General features: G+C 48.1%; 1 protein-coding gene across 6 annotated transcripts in view; it reads right to left on the bottom strand.

The window, feature by feature from the left end:
* The window catches only part of TNIK (TRAF2 and NCK interacting kinase), a 139,212-nt gene extending 128,578 nt beyond the window's left edge, over nt 1-10,634 (bottom strand). For 4 of the 6 annotated variants that reach the window (XM_085233408.1, XM_085233412.1, XM_085233413.1 and 1 more), the window contains exon 1: nt 10,267-10,633. In XM_085233408.1, coding sequence (XP_085089534.1) covers nt 10,267-10,323 — 57 coding nt within the window. In that variant the 5' untranslated portion in view covers nt 10,324-10,633. Of the gene's footprint in view, nt 1-10,266 lie in introns of all 6 variants that reach the window. The other 2 variants (XM_085233409.1, XM_085233411.1) reach the window with 1 other exon arrangement.
* Nucleotides 10,635-21,199: the final 10,565 nt, after the last annotated feature.

Genomic DNA, 21,199 nt, shown 5'->3' with positions numbered 1-21,199 from the left:
CCACACTGCTTAATTTTGATTTATGGGGAAGAGGACATGATAGTCTACCCAACTACAAGGCATCCCTCCCTTGGAAGAGACTTTGTATACACTCCAGTGAGTCTGGCCAGCAGTTCTGAAGTGCAGTAGCAGGGAGCTCTGCTCATCTGACCATTACCAGCCCCAGCTGTGAACAGTCTGAACCACAGGATAAACCCCAGGTCTTTTCTCAGAACATCAGCAGGTCCATGAACCAGTCTGAAGTTCACTTCAAGGGAAGAGACAGCACTCATTTGCTCTACCAAAAAGCCTCCTTACAGTGGGTTCTTCTGACATTGAGGTTGACAAGGTTGGTAACAGAGGCATGACGACAGCTCCCAAGAGCAGGAGAATTAGCAGGCTAACGGTGGGACTTTGGTAAAGAAGAGGATGCCTGTTCTCAAAGGACTAAGACAAAAGGAAGATTTATAGGTAGCCTTGGGTCCCACTGCATTGCCAGCTTCTTTTCATAATGAAACGCTCCTCTTTCTACCAGGCAGTTCTGTTGCTAAGGCACTATACCACAATTTTCTGCAACACAAACACTCGCATATTCAGCGTCCCTTGGTTGCTTCTGAAATACTCAGATTGTCTTGAGGGCAAGCCCTGGGGACAAAGCTTTCCTCCTTCAGGCCCAGCCCCTCCTATCTCAAGGCCTCAGCCTTCCTCCACAGCCCTTCACCACCACCTCCCTAACTGCAGTAGGACCAGCAGGAGCTGCTCCAGCAGCCTGTGCCAGCCAGCCTGGTGCAGAGGGCAAGAGAGATTGCAAAGCAGGAGTCAGAAGTCCGGCACAGGAGATCAGCAGGTTTACCAGAAATGAAAGCTCAGGAAAAAATAGAAGTAAAAAAAGTCACTGTTCCCACCACATGAAGAGGACAGGGCAGAGCCTGCACAGCCTTCAGAGCTGTGCCCAGCCCCTGAGCCACTCATAGCTTCTCAGCAAGCTCCTGCCCAGGGCCACAACGCCTTACAGTCAGGTTCTCTCTTTCTTCCATGGATCGTAAAACCTCATTTATTGAGGAAAAGCAACAGTCCAACACGAAGAACCATTTAAGTTGCCTGGTAGATGATTAACAAGCAGGTACTCAGTCAATTGCTACTGCAGCACTCCAGATTGTCCACAGCCATAAACGCATCCTGCACCTTCTTGGCAGACGTCAGAGGTGAGTTTACAGGAAGACTGCACCCATCAAAGCCCTGGCTGCAGGCAAGGACGCAACCACAAGTCATCCCTTGGCTTCCCCTCTCCCTCACGGTGGTGCATTTTGTTCCAACCATCCTACCCCACTGTCACACCTTGACCATGCTGCCAGGCTGCCCTCCAGACCTCCAACCCCAGCCCAAGCCCTTGCAAGGCAGATTCTGCAGAGGTGGCCATGGCTCCCACCCTCTGACAATACTGCACAGATGCAGGAGGCACGGAAGGCAGAAGGCTTTTAAAACAGAAGTGAAAGTAGTGTTCCTCCTCAGGGCCTTTGCCTTTTCATGTTAGGGTCCTCTAAAGGTTCTCTGGAGCTCTAAGTGTCGGCAGTTTTTAAGCAGCAATGTCCTGAACACTCTTCTTTGCCCTGGCTTTTATAACACACAACAAATAAGTTACTGGGATTTGGCACTTTCTCCTTTAACAGGCCACCATTAACAAGTGACTCATATTACACTGCACTGTGAGTCATCTCAGCCGAGGTCATCATCATAAGCGACAGCGGTTCTTCAATTATTTCCTTCAAGTTGAACTAAAGGTATATCGTTATGCTAATTTTACATCTGCTCTCTCCTACTTTCCCATCCAGCATTTCATGAGATACTTGGATTTTCACCTCATGTCTGGAGGAGCTATTCCACTGCAAAATAGCCACAAAAATTGGCCTTGCAAATGCATTTTCAGCTACAACACAGAATGACTGCAGCGAGCAGTTCTCCATCCCTCCACCCAGTGCTGCTCATCTGGTGTTAAGAGGTTGCTGTTGCTTCCACCTACTTGCTTTTTCTACTTTATAATGTCGATTTTCCAAGAACCCAGGGCTGGTTCAGAGCTCAAACACAATCACCACTGAGCAGCCACACTACGTCAATGCCTCCAACAGCAGGGGCAGAGCACAGCAAACAAAGTCGCTCCGAACTATGCCCATCCACACGAGTAAGAAGCTATGACAAGCTATGAGCTGAACAGGTAGAAAAGGAGTCCTTTTCAGACTACAGTCAGCTAGGCAGCCCCACATTTCAATGGGAGTATTGAGCAAACTTATGCAACTCATGGTAGAGTATTTCCAGTACTGAATTTAGAGGCCAGCAGGTGACTTGTGGAGACAGAGCTTCCCAACCACTAAATTAGGAGAGGACAGCTGAGATCCCTCAGCATCCCTGCCAGAGATGGGCATGACCACTCCAGGGCACTTGGCTCAGAAAACATAGTTTTGTCCATTAGAAAACACAGCCATTACCAGCCCAGTCACCAGCACAGCACTCTGTTGATAATTATAGCAGCCAAACACTCTAACAGGGAGCAGGGATAGTCACACTGGCTGAAATTCACTTTGGAAACCATCTGAAAACCACTCTCACTACTGGAATCCCGTTTAGCTATTACAGCCTCTTGAAACTAATATACCGCTCCCTGCAGAATAGAAATAGGAAGGACAGAGTCATCACAGTATTTACTGAGACTAATCAATACATGAACACTGAAGATTTATTGCAGCAAAGACAGCCTGTCTGCATGGCCAGAAAATGCACTTAAAGCCCTTTTAATTTTGTTGCCTTGGCCTCTGTTTTTAGTTCAAAGCACATCCATTTTTTGCACATCCATATTTCTAGATGCACCCAATTGGAGGAATCTACCAACACACTCCTTGGTACGCCTGGAGAGGAGGAGAAAGCGCAACACAGAGAGGCTCAAGTGCAGTGCCTTTCTTTTCCAGTCAGCCTCCATGTGCAAGTTCAGGTTAACGGCAAATGAAGCAACACCCAAAAGCAATGGGAACAGCAACCTTGATTGCAGACGCGCAGCACACCCAGAGGGTCTGTGCCTTCCTCTCTGCTTTTCTCATTGCATGGAAGGAAACAGGAAAACTCACTCATCTCATCCATCACCAGGCTGCACAGGGATACCCGTGCCTCTACGGTAACCTGCTAGCCTTCAGCATCAGCCAGCCTCCACAGAAGAAAGATTTACAGCTAATTTATTTCCCTTGCTTTAGTAGAGACGGTGACTTTTTATAACCACTTCTCCACAAATCCCTCCTCCTTTTCCCATGCCCCTTCTTTCACCCCAAATCTGGCTGGTTTTGGCCTACAGAACTCAGCTCCACATTCATTTTCAGTCTGCCTGTGCAAGCTAAAACCATATATACCACATTTCAAACATAATAAACTTCTGCTGTGAATATCAACTATAAATGCACAGATCTCATCTGGAAATTTGGGGGCTGTTTTGAAAGTCTGCGTGCCAGGTACACGTCATCTGAGTCGTTTGCTGTATCAGCCACGTGGCCCACAGTGCAATACTTCTAAGAAGCATGGCAGAGACAGGAAGGAGATCTGCAACTTCTCTTTTGCCAGTTTATCTCAAAATCATATTAAGCTTTTATGCTTTTGTACAGAAGAGAAAGGAAAAGGCAAATCTATGCTGATTTACAGGGAGATTTCTATTGTTGCCTGGACATCAAACAGCACCCAATTAGTCCTGCAAGGATCTGACCCACAAATTATGAAAATAAATGCCTCTGAAGCTTTGATCTCTTGTATTTCTGTAGCATGCTACAGCAATTATTAGGCACATTTTATTACATTCAAGCTGTGCGATCTCTTCCTCGGCAAAGGCTCTGCTGCCTCAAATGCATCCTACAGGCTCCATCCAGCAGATTAAGGGCATGGTCCAAACAGTCGCTTCTGTCATGCACCAAGCACATGACTCAGCTGGCAGTAGGCTTTTTCCTGCTGAGTTTCAAAATTAGGAGCAAAGAGAATTTTTAAAAGGCGGGGGAACGAGGGGGAAGTGTCAGCCACCGAAATGGAATTTTGGATTCTTTGTTAGTTTATAAAGGAATATACATCGTTTGCAATACCCTTGGATTCTGAAGAGTGGTGTTTTCAGCAGAGCTAAACAATTTATCTCTTTCTGTACTCTGAAATGACACTGCCGAAGGAAGCAAGCAATAACTGTAACAAAAGGTTTCATGCACGCTGGAGCTGAAAACCACACGTGCGCTCACACGAACAGAAACACATCCGCCCATCCTCGCTGCAGTGGCAGCATTAAAACAGAGAGGATGTTACACTGGGGCTGCTCAGGCTTTACTCAGCAGAGCAGCTCCAGCGAGCCCTGCACCTGCCACAGGCCACCACAATCTGTGTGGGGGAAGGATGGGACTGCATGAAGCAATCCATTCTCACTTAATGGCAAGAGGGTGGTGTTTGCACGAAGCCATTAATATCTGATAGAGTTTCTGTAGCAGAGCTGGTTATCAGCAGCAGAACAAAGTGCATAGCTCCTGCTGCATTCACAGCGATTCATCAGCTGAGCACGGGGCGGTGAAGGCTGTTTGCTCACCTACTGCAGCAGGAAGTGCTGGTTCTCAGTAACGCAGGACGCATCTAGATTCCCCAGTGCTGGCTGCCTGATTACAATCATCCATAATTTACTGCCAATACAGAACCTTGAACTTCTGGCATGCACCACAGAGAATTAACATTGAAAAGCAACATTCCAGATCAAAGGAAAATGGCTCTCTGTGCTCTCAAAGCATTTGCCATGACAAAATAAAATCAGGCGTGCAGAGAGCTGTAACTGAAGTCTGATTAAACTTCTTATCGATGTTACCCAACCTTGCCTGTTTTGCCTCTCCTCCCAGTAACAAGAGTGAGTGCCCCAGGACTGGCCCTACGTGCTGAGCATCCTCACCCCGTGGGACACTGTCACTTGGCCCCGCAACGGGTTCATCTCAAACGAGCACAGAGAGGGAATGTGGGCAGACGAGGGGTCCTCACTTTTGCAGGATTGTGTTTGTTAGGTAATCCTGTTAGAAATCACAAGCCATTAACATGCAGAACACCAAACTTAATTTTATATCACTTGTTTTCCTGAGAACAGAGCAGGCAGCCCAGTGATGTCAATGCACCACTGCAGTTCAAAGTGACCAAAGGGGACAGGGAGAGGGGACAGCAACCCTTATTTAACGGAGCTGTGACAGACTGCAGCCAGCTGGGTGGGGAACAAATCACACAGCCAAGGCTCAGCGCCCTGCCTTTCACACCCCAACACCACATCCCATGGCTACCACTGCTCCTTCCATGCCCCACACACTCATGCCTAACGTTAGTTTCTCCCTAGGGCATGCACAGGAGAACTGGCAGGACTCTCCCCATCTGTATTTTAGGCAGGAAGAAATCAGACAGGGATCAATACTGTGTCCTTGCTCGCAGGGCTGAGGCACAGGCTGCTGCTGATGTATATAATGATGGATGCACAGTGGCTGTGGGTGCGTTAGAGGCAGACAGGCCTGGTTTGCAGAGAGCAGCTCAGAGTCCAGGCTTGGGTGTGACAGCAGCTTACGTGTGACCTGGCAACACAGAAATAATGACTTTCAAGTGCACCTCTTCCTTAGCACAGCGATTAATTTCACGAGATTTACATACTGATGGAGTGGAAACCGTTTTCCCCCTTCACCTCCATATAAACTGTACCACTTTATTTACAACTGGCAGATAAAAACTACCTCCACACATCAAGGAAAGACCTCCCCACACCCACCATCTATTTCCACTGTTGTGGACAATCTCCAGAGATCAGGCAGAGTAAGCAACCTGAGCTGGAGGAGATGTGGAAGCAGCAGCATAGCAACACTCGGGCTGCACAGCTCCAAAAGGTGAAAAATAGCAGCCGTGCAAGAGGGCTGGGCAGAAGACAGCTGTTTCTGTGTAACTTTTAACAAACATGTACACAATATGCATGTATAGGAAGAAAACAGTGATTGCACCGTGGCCAGCACTGCTGGCTTGAGAGGTAGAAGTGAGGTGCGGAGGCAGGGCTCAGAGCTGGACATTTTCATTCCTTCAGGGATTATTCAGATTGAGGTTTTATGTTTAAAAACAAAACAAAGGCTCAAGATTTACCAAGTCTGTAGGCACAGTCACAGTCTGTAGCTTACACTGATGGAGGCACTGATGGACAGCTTCCAAGAGGGTCTAACCTCATGAGTTCCAATTAAATACACACTTTTGCTGAACGCAGGTTCCAGATTTTGCATGGTAGCATAGCATGTAGAACACAACATAAAGATGCCCTTAATCTTCATCTCCAGAAGTCATCTCTAGTAAAATTAGTTCCTCTTTCTATTTAGGAAGAAGGTGACCTTTGCAAAAGCTGCCTCAATTCTGTTGAGCTACGGTTTTTTAAAAGGAGTTGAAAGAAGCAGCTTAACGTAATGCTGCAGAGATAATGCTCCCGAGTGGTGGCTGTAGTGCTTATACCCTATTAGGACTTCTCCTAAATCTTTAATGATTCTGAAATGCTCCATAACATGATGAAGTTCTGAGCGCAGGGCAATGCCAGCACGTTGGGGCTTTTTTGTTTGTTTGCTTTGATTTTAATAAGAGAGTTTTTAATCTTCACTGACAATGATCAACTAACGCAAACAAACGGCCACTGAGCTCCACTTCTATACAAAGCACATCTAGAGGAACAGCAGTGACATTTCTGGGTTTCATCCAATTCTTCCCAGCAACAGCTAATACCCACCGGCTCCTTAACTCCACGCTGTCTCCTCTCCCAACCCAAGCAGTAAAAGGCCAGGCGTTCCCAAAACAACCAACGATTTTAGGATCCTGTTTCCAGACAGTGCACGGTCAGCACTCCACAGAAGTAAACAGCAAAGCCTTGGTTTTTGCTAACAAGCCCAAAACAGAGCGATATCCAGGTACACAAAGAAAACAATTGCTCCTCCTCCAGAAAGTCTGTTTTGAAGCAGGAAACCCTCTGCCAAGCCCAGGTGAGCCCATTCCCAGGCATAAGAGGCACAGCTGTGAGCAGAGGACCTTTGTCCTCTGCACTGCAGAGCATGAGCAGGGGATAGGGCCAGCTCCAAGCAGAGAACCCCAAGTGTATCCTCTGCTGCAGCTGCAGAGCCCACGGCCATCACCGCATGTCAGCCAGGAGCCGGGCTGCAAACAGACATAATGGAGGGAAAGCTATTGACCTGGATATTTTAAAGGGATCGAGGCCACTGGCTTCAGCACGAGATGACAGCATTCACCCCGACACACGCTGAAATCAAATGGGAAGAGAGAAAAGCCAGAGCCGTCCTTCTGACTGCTCTCCTGTGGTGCTCAGCTGCACATGCAGCATCACGGAGCACAGCCTGCTGCATCACTGCTCACACACGTTATCATTTTCTTACAAAAAAATAAATAAAAAAATCTGCTCTGTCAACAACCTGCATAAATCCCTGCATTAATCATGATTCTGCTAATAGCAATATCAGGCCGGGGGGCTATTCACCATGCTGAGCAGACCAGCAGAAATACCTCCCAGCCCGGACAAAAGAACATTATAATGCAGTTTATCTTATCCCCTTGTCTGTGTAATACGCAGCACTACCTGTTCAATGGCCTCATCATTTTAAATTACAGTTTTCTGCAACATTAACAATGCTCATTACCAGCACTACGAAGATCTCTATTGTAAGAGCCTTCCTGATGTCGGAGCTTCTCCCTGCAGTCCTTGGTGTGCTGACACCAGGACACCTGGCTACCATGGCAATGAGCACAGGATAACATGATTGATAGAAATATGTTGCAAAGGAGGCAGGAGCAAGCCCAAGGTGTGCTCTGAGCTGCAGCAGGCCATGCACTGCAATCAGAATTTGGTGCTTTGTTCCAGGCTGTGAGCGCATGAAGCAGCGCAGCACAGTTGCACATCCAACACAAATCCATGTGGCAAAGCACAAGGGCATGGGGGCTGTGGTGCAAGCCCAGCCCTGCACACACCTTTCTGCTCCAAGAGGGATGGTGTGGCACACTGGCAGAAGTCCACTTTTTTTTTTTTTTTTTTTTTTTTTTTTTTATAGGCACTGGCATGTTGTTCCTCAAACCCAACCTCCTGGAACACCTCAGTGACTCAAACTTTGTGATAAGCAGCCCAAGAGCTTCCTCTCCCCACTGCTAAGAAGAAATCATTCTCCCTCCCCTTGATTTTGAGTCACCCACAGCAGCCACCCCTCACCTCTCTGCACAGACACACAGCGGCAGCTCCCCCACCCAGACCCATGCACAGCACCAATCCGACATTCCTCTCATCTTCCCATAAATGAGATTTTGCAAGGCTTGGGGAATTACTCCCCGCTGCCGAGTTTTGTGCTCAGGCAGCAAATCTACTATTGATTTCTGATTCAGGCTCTGCGGAATGATTCACGCTTCTTGCCCGATCTGCTGAATTTATGACCTTTAACAATTATTCTAAGTGCTAAAAGAGCTTAGTTCAGAAGAAGATCTATTCCTTGGCAAATTAAAGCCCTATTCTTGTCTCACTTATAAACCAACACATCTCTCATAATTTAAAAGAAAGTGCCATAACAGGTCTCTCTCCCCATCAAGAGACTGCCTCCAGGATGCAGCCAACTTTTTCTAATCCTAATCTTATAGTGGGAGTCCCAAAATCCCAATTTTATAGTGGTTACTCCCCAAATCCCCTTTCTGCAGGAGCAGCCTCCTTGTGATGCCCTGCCAGGGGCTGGGCAAGGGGGGGGGAGGGGCTCATGTCCCCATGCCCTGGGGACTTGCAGACAGGCAGGGGTAGAGATTTCCTCATAAAATAAAAACAAAATCCAGGCTGCGTCTTGAGCACAGCACTATTAAAAAGCCACAAGAACATAAGAGCTAAGCACATGGGGGTAGTCTTAAAAGGAACCAGTGACCCGGTTCACATACAGCTAACACTGATGGTTAAATATAGATACATGCATGGCTAATGGGGGTGGGGGAGAAGCAGAGGGCCCTCCCTTCCCCCCCAAGGACACCACTACCCAAGATTAACTCCCAGTGGCTCCAGCTCCCTCCCACCCTGTAGGTAAGGGAACACTGCAGGTCCCCTCCCTGCAGGATGGTGGTGGGTCCCTGCCTGGTGTGCACCGCGTCCTGCTGAGCAAACACTTACACTATTAATCAACCAGAAACTCACCAGGAAAAAAGTAGGGCAAGTGAACAAAGATAGGTTTTTTTTTTTTTTTTTTTACACTGAAACAAATAATATTTCTAAAAATATACTTGTGCTTGTCCTCAGCGGGTTCTTCTTAATTTTATTTATTTCTCTATGCCAGCAGGTTGAGGGAAACAGCCCTCCATCCCCACTAACGAGCTGCTAAGAGCAAAGGGATGAAAAGGAAAGGGGAAAAAGGGGGAAAAAAAAACAACAAAAAAAAACCAACTTGCAGGATAAAGGACCTGGGGGTGGCATCGGGCCACAGGCAGAAGCTGACACGTTCGACATTTCAAGGGTATGGCAGCAGGACAGCGATATCTCACAGGAGGGAAGAGAGGAGGGAGCACAGCGAGCGCTGCGTGGGAAGCAACGCGAACATCCGCATCCCGCATCCCTCATCCGCATCCATCCCGCATCCCCGGCCGTGCGTCCCTGCGTGCTCGCGGCCACGGCACTGATCGACGGAGCGAGACGAGCCGCGGCGCTGCCCGGCCCCGCTGTGGGCGGGGGGGCACCGCGCTGTCCCCAACCCCAAATCACAGCGGGGAGCGGCGGCCACAGCCCACGGCGGCAGGGCGAGCAGCGCGGGGGGGCACACGGGCACTGGGCGTACACACGTACATACACACACACACACACAGCCGTGTGCCCGTGCGGGTGCGTACACACGGACGTACGCACATCCGCACATGTGTGCGCACGGGGGCACGCGCATATATACGTGCGTGTGTGCACAGCCACATTTACATGCGTGCAGGCTGCATGCGCGCACGTTTCCATACATACAAGGCTGTATGTACATGCTTTATACAGACACGGCTGTAGCCATGTACCCTTGTACAGCAGCGGGGCTATATGCACACGCACACAGGGACACAGCTCGCACAGACGCGCCGTACTCGCGCAGTATATATACACATATATATATATATATGCACATGCACCTACATAGGCGCAGGCACGTCCGCACACACAGCCCGACGCTCCCACACGTGCGCACCGCCCGCAGCGCGGCCCCGTTCCGCCCCGCCGCCCGCTGCCGCCCTCCTCACCCGCAGCGCCGAGAGGTCGATCTCGTCCAGGCTCCGCGCCGGCGAGTCGCTCGCCATGTTTCCTCCGCCGCCGCCGGCGAGGCGGCCCCGCCACCACCGAGCTGGCAGTGGCGGCCGGCGCGGCGCTCGCGCTATTTAACGCCTCCCCTCATGCGGGGCTGCCGGGGAGGGAGAAGCTGCCGCCGCCGCCCCTGCCCCTCCGCCCGCGCCGCGGCACCTAGGGGCGGCTAGGGGTGGCCGCGGGCTGCCGGCGGGCAGGGCACGCCGCGGGCTGCGCCGGGATGGCGGCGGCGGCGCCGCATCGCATCGCCGCCCGCCCGGCCCAGCGCGCCGCCGGGGCCGCCTGTCAGTCAGCGGCGGGAGGGAGGGGGCGGGCAGGGGGCGGGCGGCGGCGCCACGCGTGGGGCTCGTGCGGCCCTTTGTCTCCGTGGGCCCGCGCGGCGCGGGGTGCCGGGGTCGTGGTGCCGCTGCCCGGCCTCGTAGGGCTCCGTGGGCAGCTGCGCCCCGGCGCTGAGTCAGGCGTCGCATCCGCACCCCAAGCTGACCCCAACCCGAGCTGTCCCCAGCCACCGGCTGAGTCAGTACGTTGCATTTGGCCGAGAGCCACCGTTTAGAACTCATAGAATCGTTGAGGTTGGAAAAGACCTCTAAGATCATCTAGTCCAATCATCCGCCAATGTTGCCCACTACACCACGCCCTTAAGTACTACACTGTCCTCTCCTTGAAAACCTCCGGGGACAGTGACTCCACTGCTCCCTGGGCAGCCCGTGCCCATGCCTGACCGCTCTTTCTGGGAAGAAATGTTTCCAATACCCAGAGCCAACCTCCTCTGGTGCAACGTGGGGCCATCACCCCTTGGCCTATCACTGTTACCTGGGAGCAGAGGCCGACCCCCACCTCACCACAACCTCCTGCCACGGAGTTGTAGAGAGCGATAAGGTCTCCCCCAAGCCTCCTCCAGACTAAAGAATCCCAGAAATGGCCCAAACCCCTCCACACCCCACTAAGTAGACTCAGCACTGAGTGTTTTCCCTGTTTCCCTTTTTCGGATGTAGTTTCTGCCAACCCAGGTGCCATGTATAAATATATATGTATAAAAAATCTGTTGCCTTTGAGCAAACCGTATGGGAGCTGCGCTGACAACATCAGCTCTCCCCGGCTCATGTCAGGATCTCGCAATATGCAGAGCTGGGAAGCGGAAACCCTACACATGAGTCAACTGGCAGGCGGATGGGGTTTTCTTACACTTTGGGCTGAAGATGCGCTTTGTGCATTGAAAACGATCGCAGTTAATCGCAGAGAAAGTAGCAATGAGGGATTTGGGTTGGGAAGCAAAGCCTGGTGCATGCGAGATCCATGGGGTGACAGTGTGGATGGCTTCATTCCCTTCATCCAACCCACAGATCCTCGATATCTTGTGCAATGATCAGTCCTCAATTGCATTTCAAAAGTCAAAATGGTAAAGTGAATAAAATAAACTCTGCTGTTTTCTGATGTGCTTCCCGCCCAGGAATGTAATGTATAATTTTTGAAACGCATAAAGATTTTTAGAAAATAAATTAAAAATGAATTTATGCTCCAGTCCTGCAAACAGACAGATTGCCTTGACCCTCTGCATGCATGCAAAGCCTCAAGCTAAGCTGTGATGTAATTACAGTCAATCCTCTGTCTGTCAAGATGGCAAAAACACAGCGAACCCTTCCATACCAATAACTCACTACCAGTGAGTGGTAGTGAATGGAGAGGTCTGGCGAGGGCCCAGACTGCAGGAAGCTTTTTATATAGAAAATTAAGTTTCCAAATGTTACTTTTTTTTTTTTTTTTTTTTTTTTAAATGCCTCTCTGTATTTGCTCTTTCTGCCAGGAGCATCCAAACAAAGCCTTGCAATTGGAGTCATTATGATGGAAAGCAGAGCACTCTGTTGAATCAGCCCAAAATATTTTGCTGTGAGTCAGTTGAACACAAAATTTCACTTCCACTTGACATGCCCTCAGTGATGATGGCAGTGCCCCACTGTGTCATGCCTGGTCCCATTGCCACACACAGCAGGAGCTGAGACAACTGTCCTGAGCTCCTGCTCCACCCCATGCTCAGCACTGCAGAAACTGGGACCTTGGTGGCAAGGTGTTGCTTTTGTCATTTCACCCCCATTTGGAAGATGGAGACATAAGACAACATCAGCTTTTCCTACAGGTAGCAGTCCCCAGCCTTGGTCAGTGAGCACCTTAATGAGGCAAACAAAGCTCACCTGTTGGCAGTGCAGGGCTAATGTCGAGTCGGTGGTTTTGATTTATTCATTAAAGGGCATTGGCTCACATATAAACTATTCTGTTCATTTGACCTCTGCATAAAATTAAATATAATCACCTAGCGGTTCCCCTGCTGTTATTGGGTTATATGTGGAATTAGTAAGTCTAAATGATGTGTGAGGCCTTGTCTGATTAGCAAGAGCTTCAGGTGCTCCATGTTTTGGATCCTTCTCTAAAAGCAAAGAGAAAAAAGGAACACAGCAAACATGAAAGCTTGGCTGGGCCCTGTTTTGGGACCTACTACGTGATTTATTCTAGCAGCCTATGTGGGCCACAAGTTTGCACAAGTTTCCCCATGGCTTGTGACAACATCATTTTTCTGATCCCCCAAATTCAGGTGGTGTTACCCCAGTGTCTGCCCATGTAGTGCAGTAGTTAAACTGCCCAAACTGAATGGAGGATGTTGAAAAATTAATACTGCGAAACCAATAATAATTGGATTTTAAGTTGATAACATGCAGCTGTGTTAAAAGAAACAGAAATAAATGGCTACATGTGTCCTACCCACATCTGCTGATCCTCCCAGGTGTACTTTAACAGATTCATTATCACTTACTGATTGCTTGTCCTTCTTTTACTGATATGGGTTCCTTGGGGGAGAGAAGTGTGTTTCCACTGCATCCTTGGAGCTGGGCTGGACTTTTCCTAAAGCTATACACAAAAAAAAAAAAATCCTGTAAACAGTTAATCACTTCCTTACTTAAGCAATTAGCCTGCTTTAGCACAGCACCTTGTCACTGCATCACTATGTTGCTGTTTCAGAGCTCAACGGTATTGTAGGACTTTATTTTGTCATTTAACCACTTTAATTTCTGCCTCTTCTGTAAAGAAATAAACATCCAAGGGAGCCCTCCTCTTTTGTAGTCATTTAAAATGTGCCAGTTGTGCTTGCTTAGGAAGCAATCAAAATCCTATTTTTGCATTGTTTGCTGAAAACCTAACGCAGCCCTGCTCCTAACAACCAAGTTTCTGTAGCCACACAGAGGAATACTAATTTATCCCTTTTTTACCAAGATCTCAAGGATAGCATCCATATGCAGCGAGAGGGCCACATCCCCTGATTCAGGAGGGAGCGTTCCAGAGCCCACTCAGTGCAGCACAAGCTGCTCTGCTCCTGAACTCTTCTAAACTCCTGAAAGGCTCCGGCCTTTGCAACCCTCTCCATGGGGGCTGCTTTCTTTCCAAATTCCTTTTATCAAAACTGTTTAGCTTCCTGATATGTTTTGCTGTTGTTGTTGTTGTTTGTTGTTTTTTTCTGCTGACCAATCTGGATCTGAGCTACCCTGAGACAAACAGCATTTAGACTCACTTTCCCTCTTCTATCTTGGCTTGTCTCACAGACCAAAGACAGCCCCAGGCCTGGGAAACACCTGACCTGAAGCCACCCCCATCTGGCATTAAACACAGATCAGTCGAACAAGAGAAACTGGCTCTATCTTTTGTCAGATGCAAATTGCTGGGAGTTAATTAAGACGCATTTCAGGATCAGTGAGGATTTTTTTTTTCCTTAATGTTAATCTGTCCTGAGGTGTGGGTAGGGTTCCTATATCTGCTTAGCAAGGGGGTTACGAGGCAGGAGCTGCACATAGCAGTTAGCAAAAGTGTTCATAGTGAAGGCCCCATGTGTGCAGGGTGCTCAGGGACTTGGCACCTGCAGGCCAGAGGCAATGTGGTCCCAAATCCTTCTTGGCATACTTATTTTTCCTGATTTTCATTTCTTTTTACTGATTGATGTCTTCCCCATGGCTTGTGAAAAGTGGTGTTTTGCAAAGGAGGTAGAGCTACAACACCAAGTGATTCTGCCTTTTTGCAAGCATGTTGAATACTAACTGTTTTGCTCTGAAAAAAAAAAAAAAAAAGTCTTTTCTGTACAAGAAAAAAAGGTTAAGCTGCAGAACAGAGTTTTGAAGTCTGATATTTCATGCTTCCCACTCACCATCAATGACCAAAGCAGAAGCCAGTCAGAAAACAACTGGAGGTACTTGAAGCAACTTAAAGCGATCCTCTGAGTAGTGCTTAATGTGATGTCTGTAGGAAGACAGGGCCTGGGCCAATTGCTGGGGCTTTGTGTGGAGGTTCCCTCAGACATGTTTACTTCCTCATGCCTGCACGGAGATGTGGCAGTCTATGAAAGCTCTGCTCCTGGAATTAGATGAAAATGGCTTTTTTTAAAAAAAGGAAAAGAGTTTCTAGGTCCTGTCATAACAGGGAGACGCTTAAAAAAGATAACCCAAATGTTCACTACAGGCAAGACATGCTGTGCTTTCAAGAAATGGATGGAGGATTTCAAAGACATCAAACATTCTGGCTTGCTGAAACACAAAATCACCGTCAGAACAAATATCCTGCAAATATCACTTCACCCTGTCAGAAAGGACCCTACATGTGTAAATATACACCTGTGCCCAGACTTGATGTGCAGAAGTTCTTCCACAGCAGGCAGCAGGAGGGTGGCTCCAGGCTACCTTCAGGCCCAGGAGATCCTACAGAGTTTGGATATTCTGACTGACAGGCCATCACAGAAAGTGGCAGACTGCCTTCTACATCAGTTCTGTGCCCCTCTGAAGGCCTTTTCCAGCCTGCAATATGGAACAGCCTTCCCTCCTACCAGTCCCAGCTAAAGGCATTACCACCACCTACAGACAGAAAAGTCTCTGAGAGTGTGAAGAGACGGTGAGGAGCCCAGCCAACATGGCCGTGGCAGCTCCTCACTACAAACACAGCCTGGTAACTAACGCAGTTAACACAGACATGGCCCCTCGAGGGCCCTGGAGCCCATGTCACCAAGAGATACCTCCAGAGAGCCACAAAACAGACAAGGAGATTGCAGCAGGGGAAAAGTCTTTGAAACACAAACATTGGGTAGTAACAAGAGGCAAAACCATGGACAGGCAGAAGGGTAGAAACTCTGCAGTACCCCCTGGCCAGCAGAGACCGGGCAGTGGGGAAAGCCAGGTCAGCCCCTGGAGCTGCTTGGGGTTACATAAAACAAGAGGAAACTGGTGTAGTTAGACAAGTTGATGGTAGCGTCAACATGTGATTTCTAAGAAATGAAAAATCACTGAAACATCAGGCAGGAAATGAGGTGGTTTTGAAAATGAGAGTCTGTGAAAGATGTGGAATGACTTGACATGAGCTGGTGGTGTGTACTTACAGCCCAGAAGGGCAACTGCATCCTGGGCTGCAGCGCAGGAGGGCAGGCAGTGGGCAGGGAGGTAATTGTCCTTCTCTGCTCTGCACTCACGAGGCCCCATCTGGAGGGCTAAGGCTATTACATAATCTGATAGCGATAGAACAAGGGGAAATGGTTTTAAACTGAAAGAGGGGAGATTTAGGTTAGATGTTAAAGGGAAATTTTTCACTCAGAGAGCGGTGAGGCCCTGGCACTGCTGCCCAGAGCTCTGTGCCCCATCCCTGGAGTGCCCAAGGCCTGAGCTGGTGGAGGCAGCCAACCCATGGCAGGAGGTTAGGACTGGGTGAGCTTTCATGTCCATTCCAACCCAAGCCATTCTATGACTCCATCTGGAGTCAGGAGAACGGAAGGAAGCAGCTTGATTTCCCCTCTGACTGGGGAAAGCCTGGGACTGGTTTGTGCCCACAGCCTGGGCTCTGGTAAAGGTGTCAAGCAAGAAACTATTAGCTAGAAACAAAATAGCGTGAGGATTCTGGGACACTCAGACAAGCCCACATAATGAATGCAGATCAATCCCAAGCAGTAGAGATGTGGTTGAGCCCCATTCCCCTGTGTACCAGTGTTGGAGTAGGAAGGATGAATTGGAAAATTTCCTTTGAAATTGTGGCCCCTACAGGCTAAAAGCAGATAGCATATTAAAAGAGAGAGATTTAAAAGTGACATTATATACTTAATTAATCTCAGAGTTTCAGAAGTTGGTGCTTCTGATTCAGTTTGTGGCTTGCACTGAGGGTACTGTAGCCACTGCCCATCCTATGGTTCCAAGGTGGGCCCTTTGAAAGCAGGCAGTGATGAGTGGGTATTTTCCCAGTTGATTTGCTCCCTGCCATCCGTTATACACCACTTGGCTTTTAACAGCACAGACAGTATGCACAGAGTGCAGGGAAATAATATCTGGAAAAGAAATGTGCCAAAAACACACAATTTCCCTTACCTGGCATAAATGACAGCCCAGCATAAAATAAAGTCAAAGGTGCTGCTGTAAAACAACTGATACATGAATAAAATAAACAGGAATCAGTCCCTGCATGTGCCTTGACTGATGAAGGGGGAACAGACCAAATCCACCACAAAGTGCTGGGTCACTGCTGTGGGCACGGGATCAGGCTGTCACAGCCAGAGAGCTGAGCAGGAGTGAGACACAGCAAATGTGACATGAAGCCAAATGCTGTGTGGTGGGACTGCAAGGAAGACAGCAGGCTGGATTTGCTGGTGAGCAGCAGCAGAGGTCTCTGGACTGGTGGTCAGTAGGTGAGGTGGGCCCGCGGTGATATCCTCAAGCTTTAAGACAACAGCAAGCTGTACACACCCCATAAGGTTAATGCCTCCAACCCACAGCTCCTCACCTGGGTGCTTGCTCTCCGCAAAACATCTCTAGGTTATTTAGATGTTACAGGAGAATTCAGTGCTTTACTCAATAAGTTAGGAAGTAAGTGAGACATATCCCAACAGAAAATCCAGTATTCTCTCCATAGGCAGGTGGAGGACTTAGTGATTTATGAGCAATCGCACACCTTATGAGCAAAGTGTGAGTTCTGCAGGCGGTGTAGCTGATGCAGGCTGTTTGTTGAAGGGGAATTAGGCTGTTCCTCTGCAAAACTGAGTGCTAAGAGCTAGTCTGGCTGCAAGTTGATGGCTGTCAGACTGCTGAAACCCACACTGCTTTTGGAAAATAGGATTTGGGCTCCTGAAACGCTCTGGCTCTCTTTCAGCTTTCATTTTCTTTCTTTTCTGTCCATAACATCAGCCAGTGAAAGAGTTGAGATGCTGCTGGCCTAAAATTACCTATTAAAAAATAATGAAAAACCTGTAAGACAACTTAAGGCAGCAGCTTCTTCCAAGCATGCAAAACAGCCACATTTATCTTTACCAGTTTTGCCTTACACTGATTCAGGTCCTGACATTGCAGGACAATAAGCAATTTGGGAACAAAATGAGCACATCAGCCTAATACCAGTATTGAGATTAAACACAGTAAAACTAAGAAAAGCAGCAATAATTTCATCAGAAAGATATAAATTTATAGGATGAAAATGGCACTAATTCACATAGCATTGGAAAATGTTCACTTCAGCTTTATCAACAAAATGGACAGGGAAATGGGTGAAATTAGAAATCTACCAAAAGGCTGCATACCACTAAAGTCCACACTAACTTAGTTTTGCAGGCTCATGATTATAAGCCAAAGGAGAACTCCTGGCCTAGTCAAAAAGCAGGGTTCTTCTGGGTGCCTGATTCAGTGTTACCATGGTGAGAGGATGGAGTTGGTTCACTTCATTTACATCCCAAATCTCACCACAGTCAACATTCTGCAGATCCTGGAAACACACATCTATACGTGACTTTTAGTTCTAATTTAGGAAGAAAGCAGAAGTCTTAGCCTGAGGAAAACTTGTCTGAGACTAGATGGGAGGAGAAGGGAAACCAAAGGTAAGTTCAAAGGACCCAGAGGTGGAGGAGATGTGATCTGCATGGTTACTCCACACTTCTTTGGAATTCCTGCCATAGCTTTACCAGCTGTAAAAGATTGGAAATGTGGGTGACAGCTTAAGCACAGTCAGTATAATCTGCCACTAGCTCCCTAAAAGGAAATCTTTAGCTAACAAGTATGCTCCAGCATTTTGAGCTGGCAGATAATGATTAAACATTGAATAAAATATATCTGAAGCCTGTGGAAGCCTTTGACATCACGCCATACACTGGGCTGCTGCCCTGGAAGAGTGAGAAAGTTGGCACGGCCCGTGGGCTTTGTGCTCCTCATTGGGAATTTTATCATCTCCATATGTGAGACACATCCTTCACGCCACACTACAACACACAGCTTTCCTAAAGAAACTCAACTGCAGACAAAATTAAAAAAAAAATCTACACGAGATTCCTGCCCATCATGATGGCAAATACTGGCTCTGTGCTTGCAGTCTGCCCTGCAAGGAGCAGGAACCACATGGATGGTGACAAACAGATTTTGGTTCTACTGAACTAAGTTTCTGTTTGAAACAGCACGTCTCAGCTTGGGGAGACCTGTGCTGCTGATGCATTTTGAGTAATTTCTGCAGAAATCTTTCTGATATGGTAAAAAGAATAACAATGAAATGATAAGGCACAAAGAGTGCACAGACAGAGTGGAACCCAAATTTGGAATGATTTAGATGATTCAGGCTTTTTTAAGGTAACAAGCAGTGAGTGCAGTGCAACACATGCTTGTGCAACTCAAGAGCTTGACGCTGACGTGTCATGAACGTGAATGAATGATTCATTATTCCGCACACGTGCTGGCTCCTCAGCCACTCCAGACTGTACCCATCTGGATCTCAGGAGAAATTCCTCGAGTGTGTAATTGTGTATAATGTGATCATCCTGCAGCAGGAAATAGGTTTGTAAGCATTCTTACCCAGCACAATTGATGTCATACAGATATGGCCTGCAAGGAAACACAGCAGAGAGATGCATTGCAGCGAGCCGTTTGAGAGCTAATACAGCCTCCTGGGAGCCACATTTTAGGCAGTGAATGTATTTAAGCCCAAACAAGGAAGATACACGCAGTATTTCAATTTAAAATGGCTTGGTGCAGCTGCGTTCAGGGGAAAAAGGCAAAAAAGAGAGGGAAAAGGATAGGCTCGCTGACCTGCAAGCACTGGGGAGAGGATGGGTGACAAGCCAAGAGCACGGAGGAGGATGCCGACAGGTGATAGAGTTGAGGGCACCTTCCTCCTCCTCCTTCTGCACTGCTGTGGCTGCAGGACCCGCAGGCTGTGGGACCCACCCCAGCTCACAGCTGCTGCCAGACGGCATCGCTCACCTGTGGTAGAGCCGGATTCAGGCTGGGTGAGCCCGCAGCACCCTCTAGAGGATAGCAGGCACCCAGCCCTGGCTGCCAGGGAGGGCGTGGGTGCGCTGCAAGCCATCCCTCTCCAGCCCTGGCTTTCAGGGAGTTTCATCCCCTGCTCTCATCACTCGGGCTGCAGGGCACACAAGAGGAGTGAAGGTGAGTATTACCTAAAAGTGACCTATCCCTGAAAACATACATTACCGTGACCCCAAGGAAGAACAGCTTAAATTCCTTACTTAATGAAGGAACAGCTGCATTGCATTTGTATTATGCAATCCTGTTGCTGAGCTCTCTTTCTTCAGCTCAGTGTGTGCTGGGCAGTACCGTCCTAGAGTCCTAGATTTTCCTAGGCTGTGCTATGTAAAGGGCATGAGATGTTGGAGGACAGGCATCCTCTAACTGCTGAGCTTGTACACATCTGTCCTTTCTGCAGTTCTTCACTTCCGATGTTGCCAAAGTGAGGCTTTTCCACACAAAGCCATTACTGTGTCTCAAATCAATTCCACACACAGTACTTAGTTCATGTTTCTGAGGTTACAAGGCTTTGTATTTGATTCACGAACCATCTACCTGAAAGGGGAGCATGCCTAAAATGTGAAAGTCTAAGATGTGAAATCCTAAAATGTAAGGAAGCACTGACATTCCAAATCTCACACACATCCTTCAGGCCAAAATAAAAAAATGTTGTGCAAACAGACTGACTCCTCTCCTGAAATGCATGTGTTATATTTGTGTCTTGGACATACAGCAAGCAGGTTGCAGCTTGCAGCTCTGCTGAGGCCTGGTTGGAGTCCTTTAAGGTGCTCTGGACTAGAGGAAAACAGGATAAGGATGACAACCTAGCAAAGAGGGTATCAATTGCCAGCACTTTTCTGCTGTTTTGACGCAGTTGTGGGTGCCCAAGCCCTGCAACAACCATCATGTGCCCTGGCAGTTCCTCCTGGCCCAGCACTTGCAGCCCAGCATTGCGGTCCCTTATCCAACCACACAGCTTGGCTCAGGGCTGCTCTGTATGCGAAAGTGTCAGCAGGGCCTGCAAGCACCATGCAGACCACTCCCACTTCCTCTGGGCACCACTAACTCCCACAACAAACCTGAAAAGCTCTGATAACACTGGCTGTCTCTCCTTTGTCCTCCAGTAATAGCTTGCTGGGTGTTTAATTATCAAGATCGGGCTGAATATGAAGTGATCACTCATCATTGATTCTGGGTATAAACTGTTTCCCTTGCAGAATAATTTCGTCTTTTTCAAGAACTTCCTTCCCCCCTCACCCCCCTCCCAAATTAATTTCCATCTCAGCCACGAGCCTCAGCAGAAAGCCTTGCCATAATCATTTTGAGCGAAATATTCTGAGTAATCAATCAGAGCAGTGGAACCAATTTTGAAACTGTCACTTCTAATTTTTCCAATAAAACAAAAATTGAGCATTTCACTCACACTGCTGTTGGGATTCAGGCTCTTACAGCCCTCGCTCCACTGCATTAGCGCTACAGAGATGTACTCAAACATCTGAAGAGCTGGTGTAATTGTGGAGAAATAAAAACATTGATTTTTGGAGGAGAAACCTGGTTATTCACTTGTATGTGTATTTTTAATGGG

This window comes from Meleagris gallopavo, chromosome 11 (assembly GCF_905368555.1).
Source record: "Meleagris gallopavo chromosome 11, MGAL_WU_HG_1.1, whole genome shotgun sequence".
NCBI lineage: Eukaryota > Metazoa > Chordata > Aves > Galliformes > Phasianidae > Meleagris > Meleagris gallopavo.
This window is presented reverse-complemented; position numbering and strand designations above follow the sequence as displayed.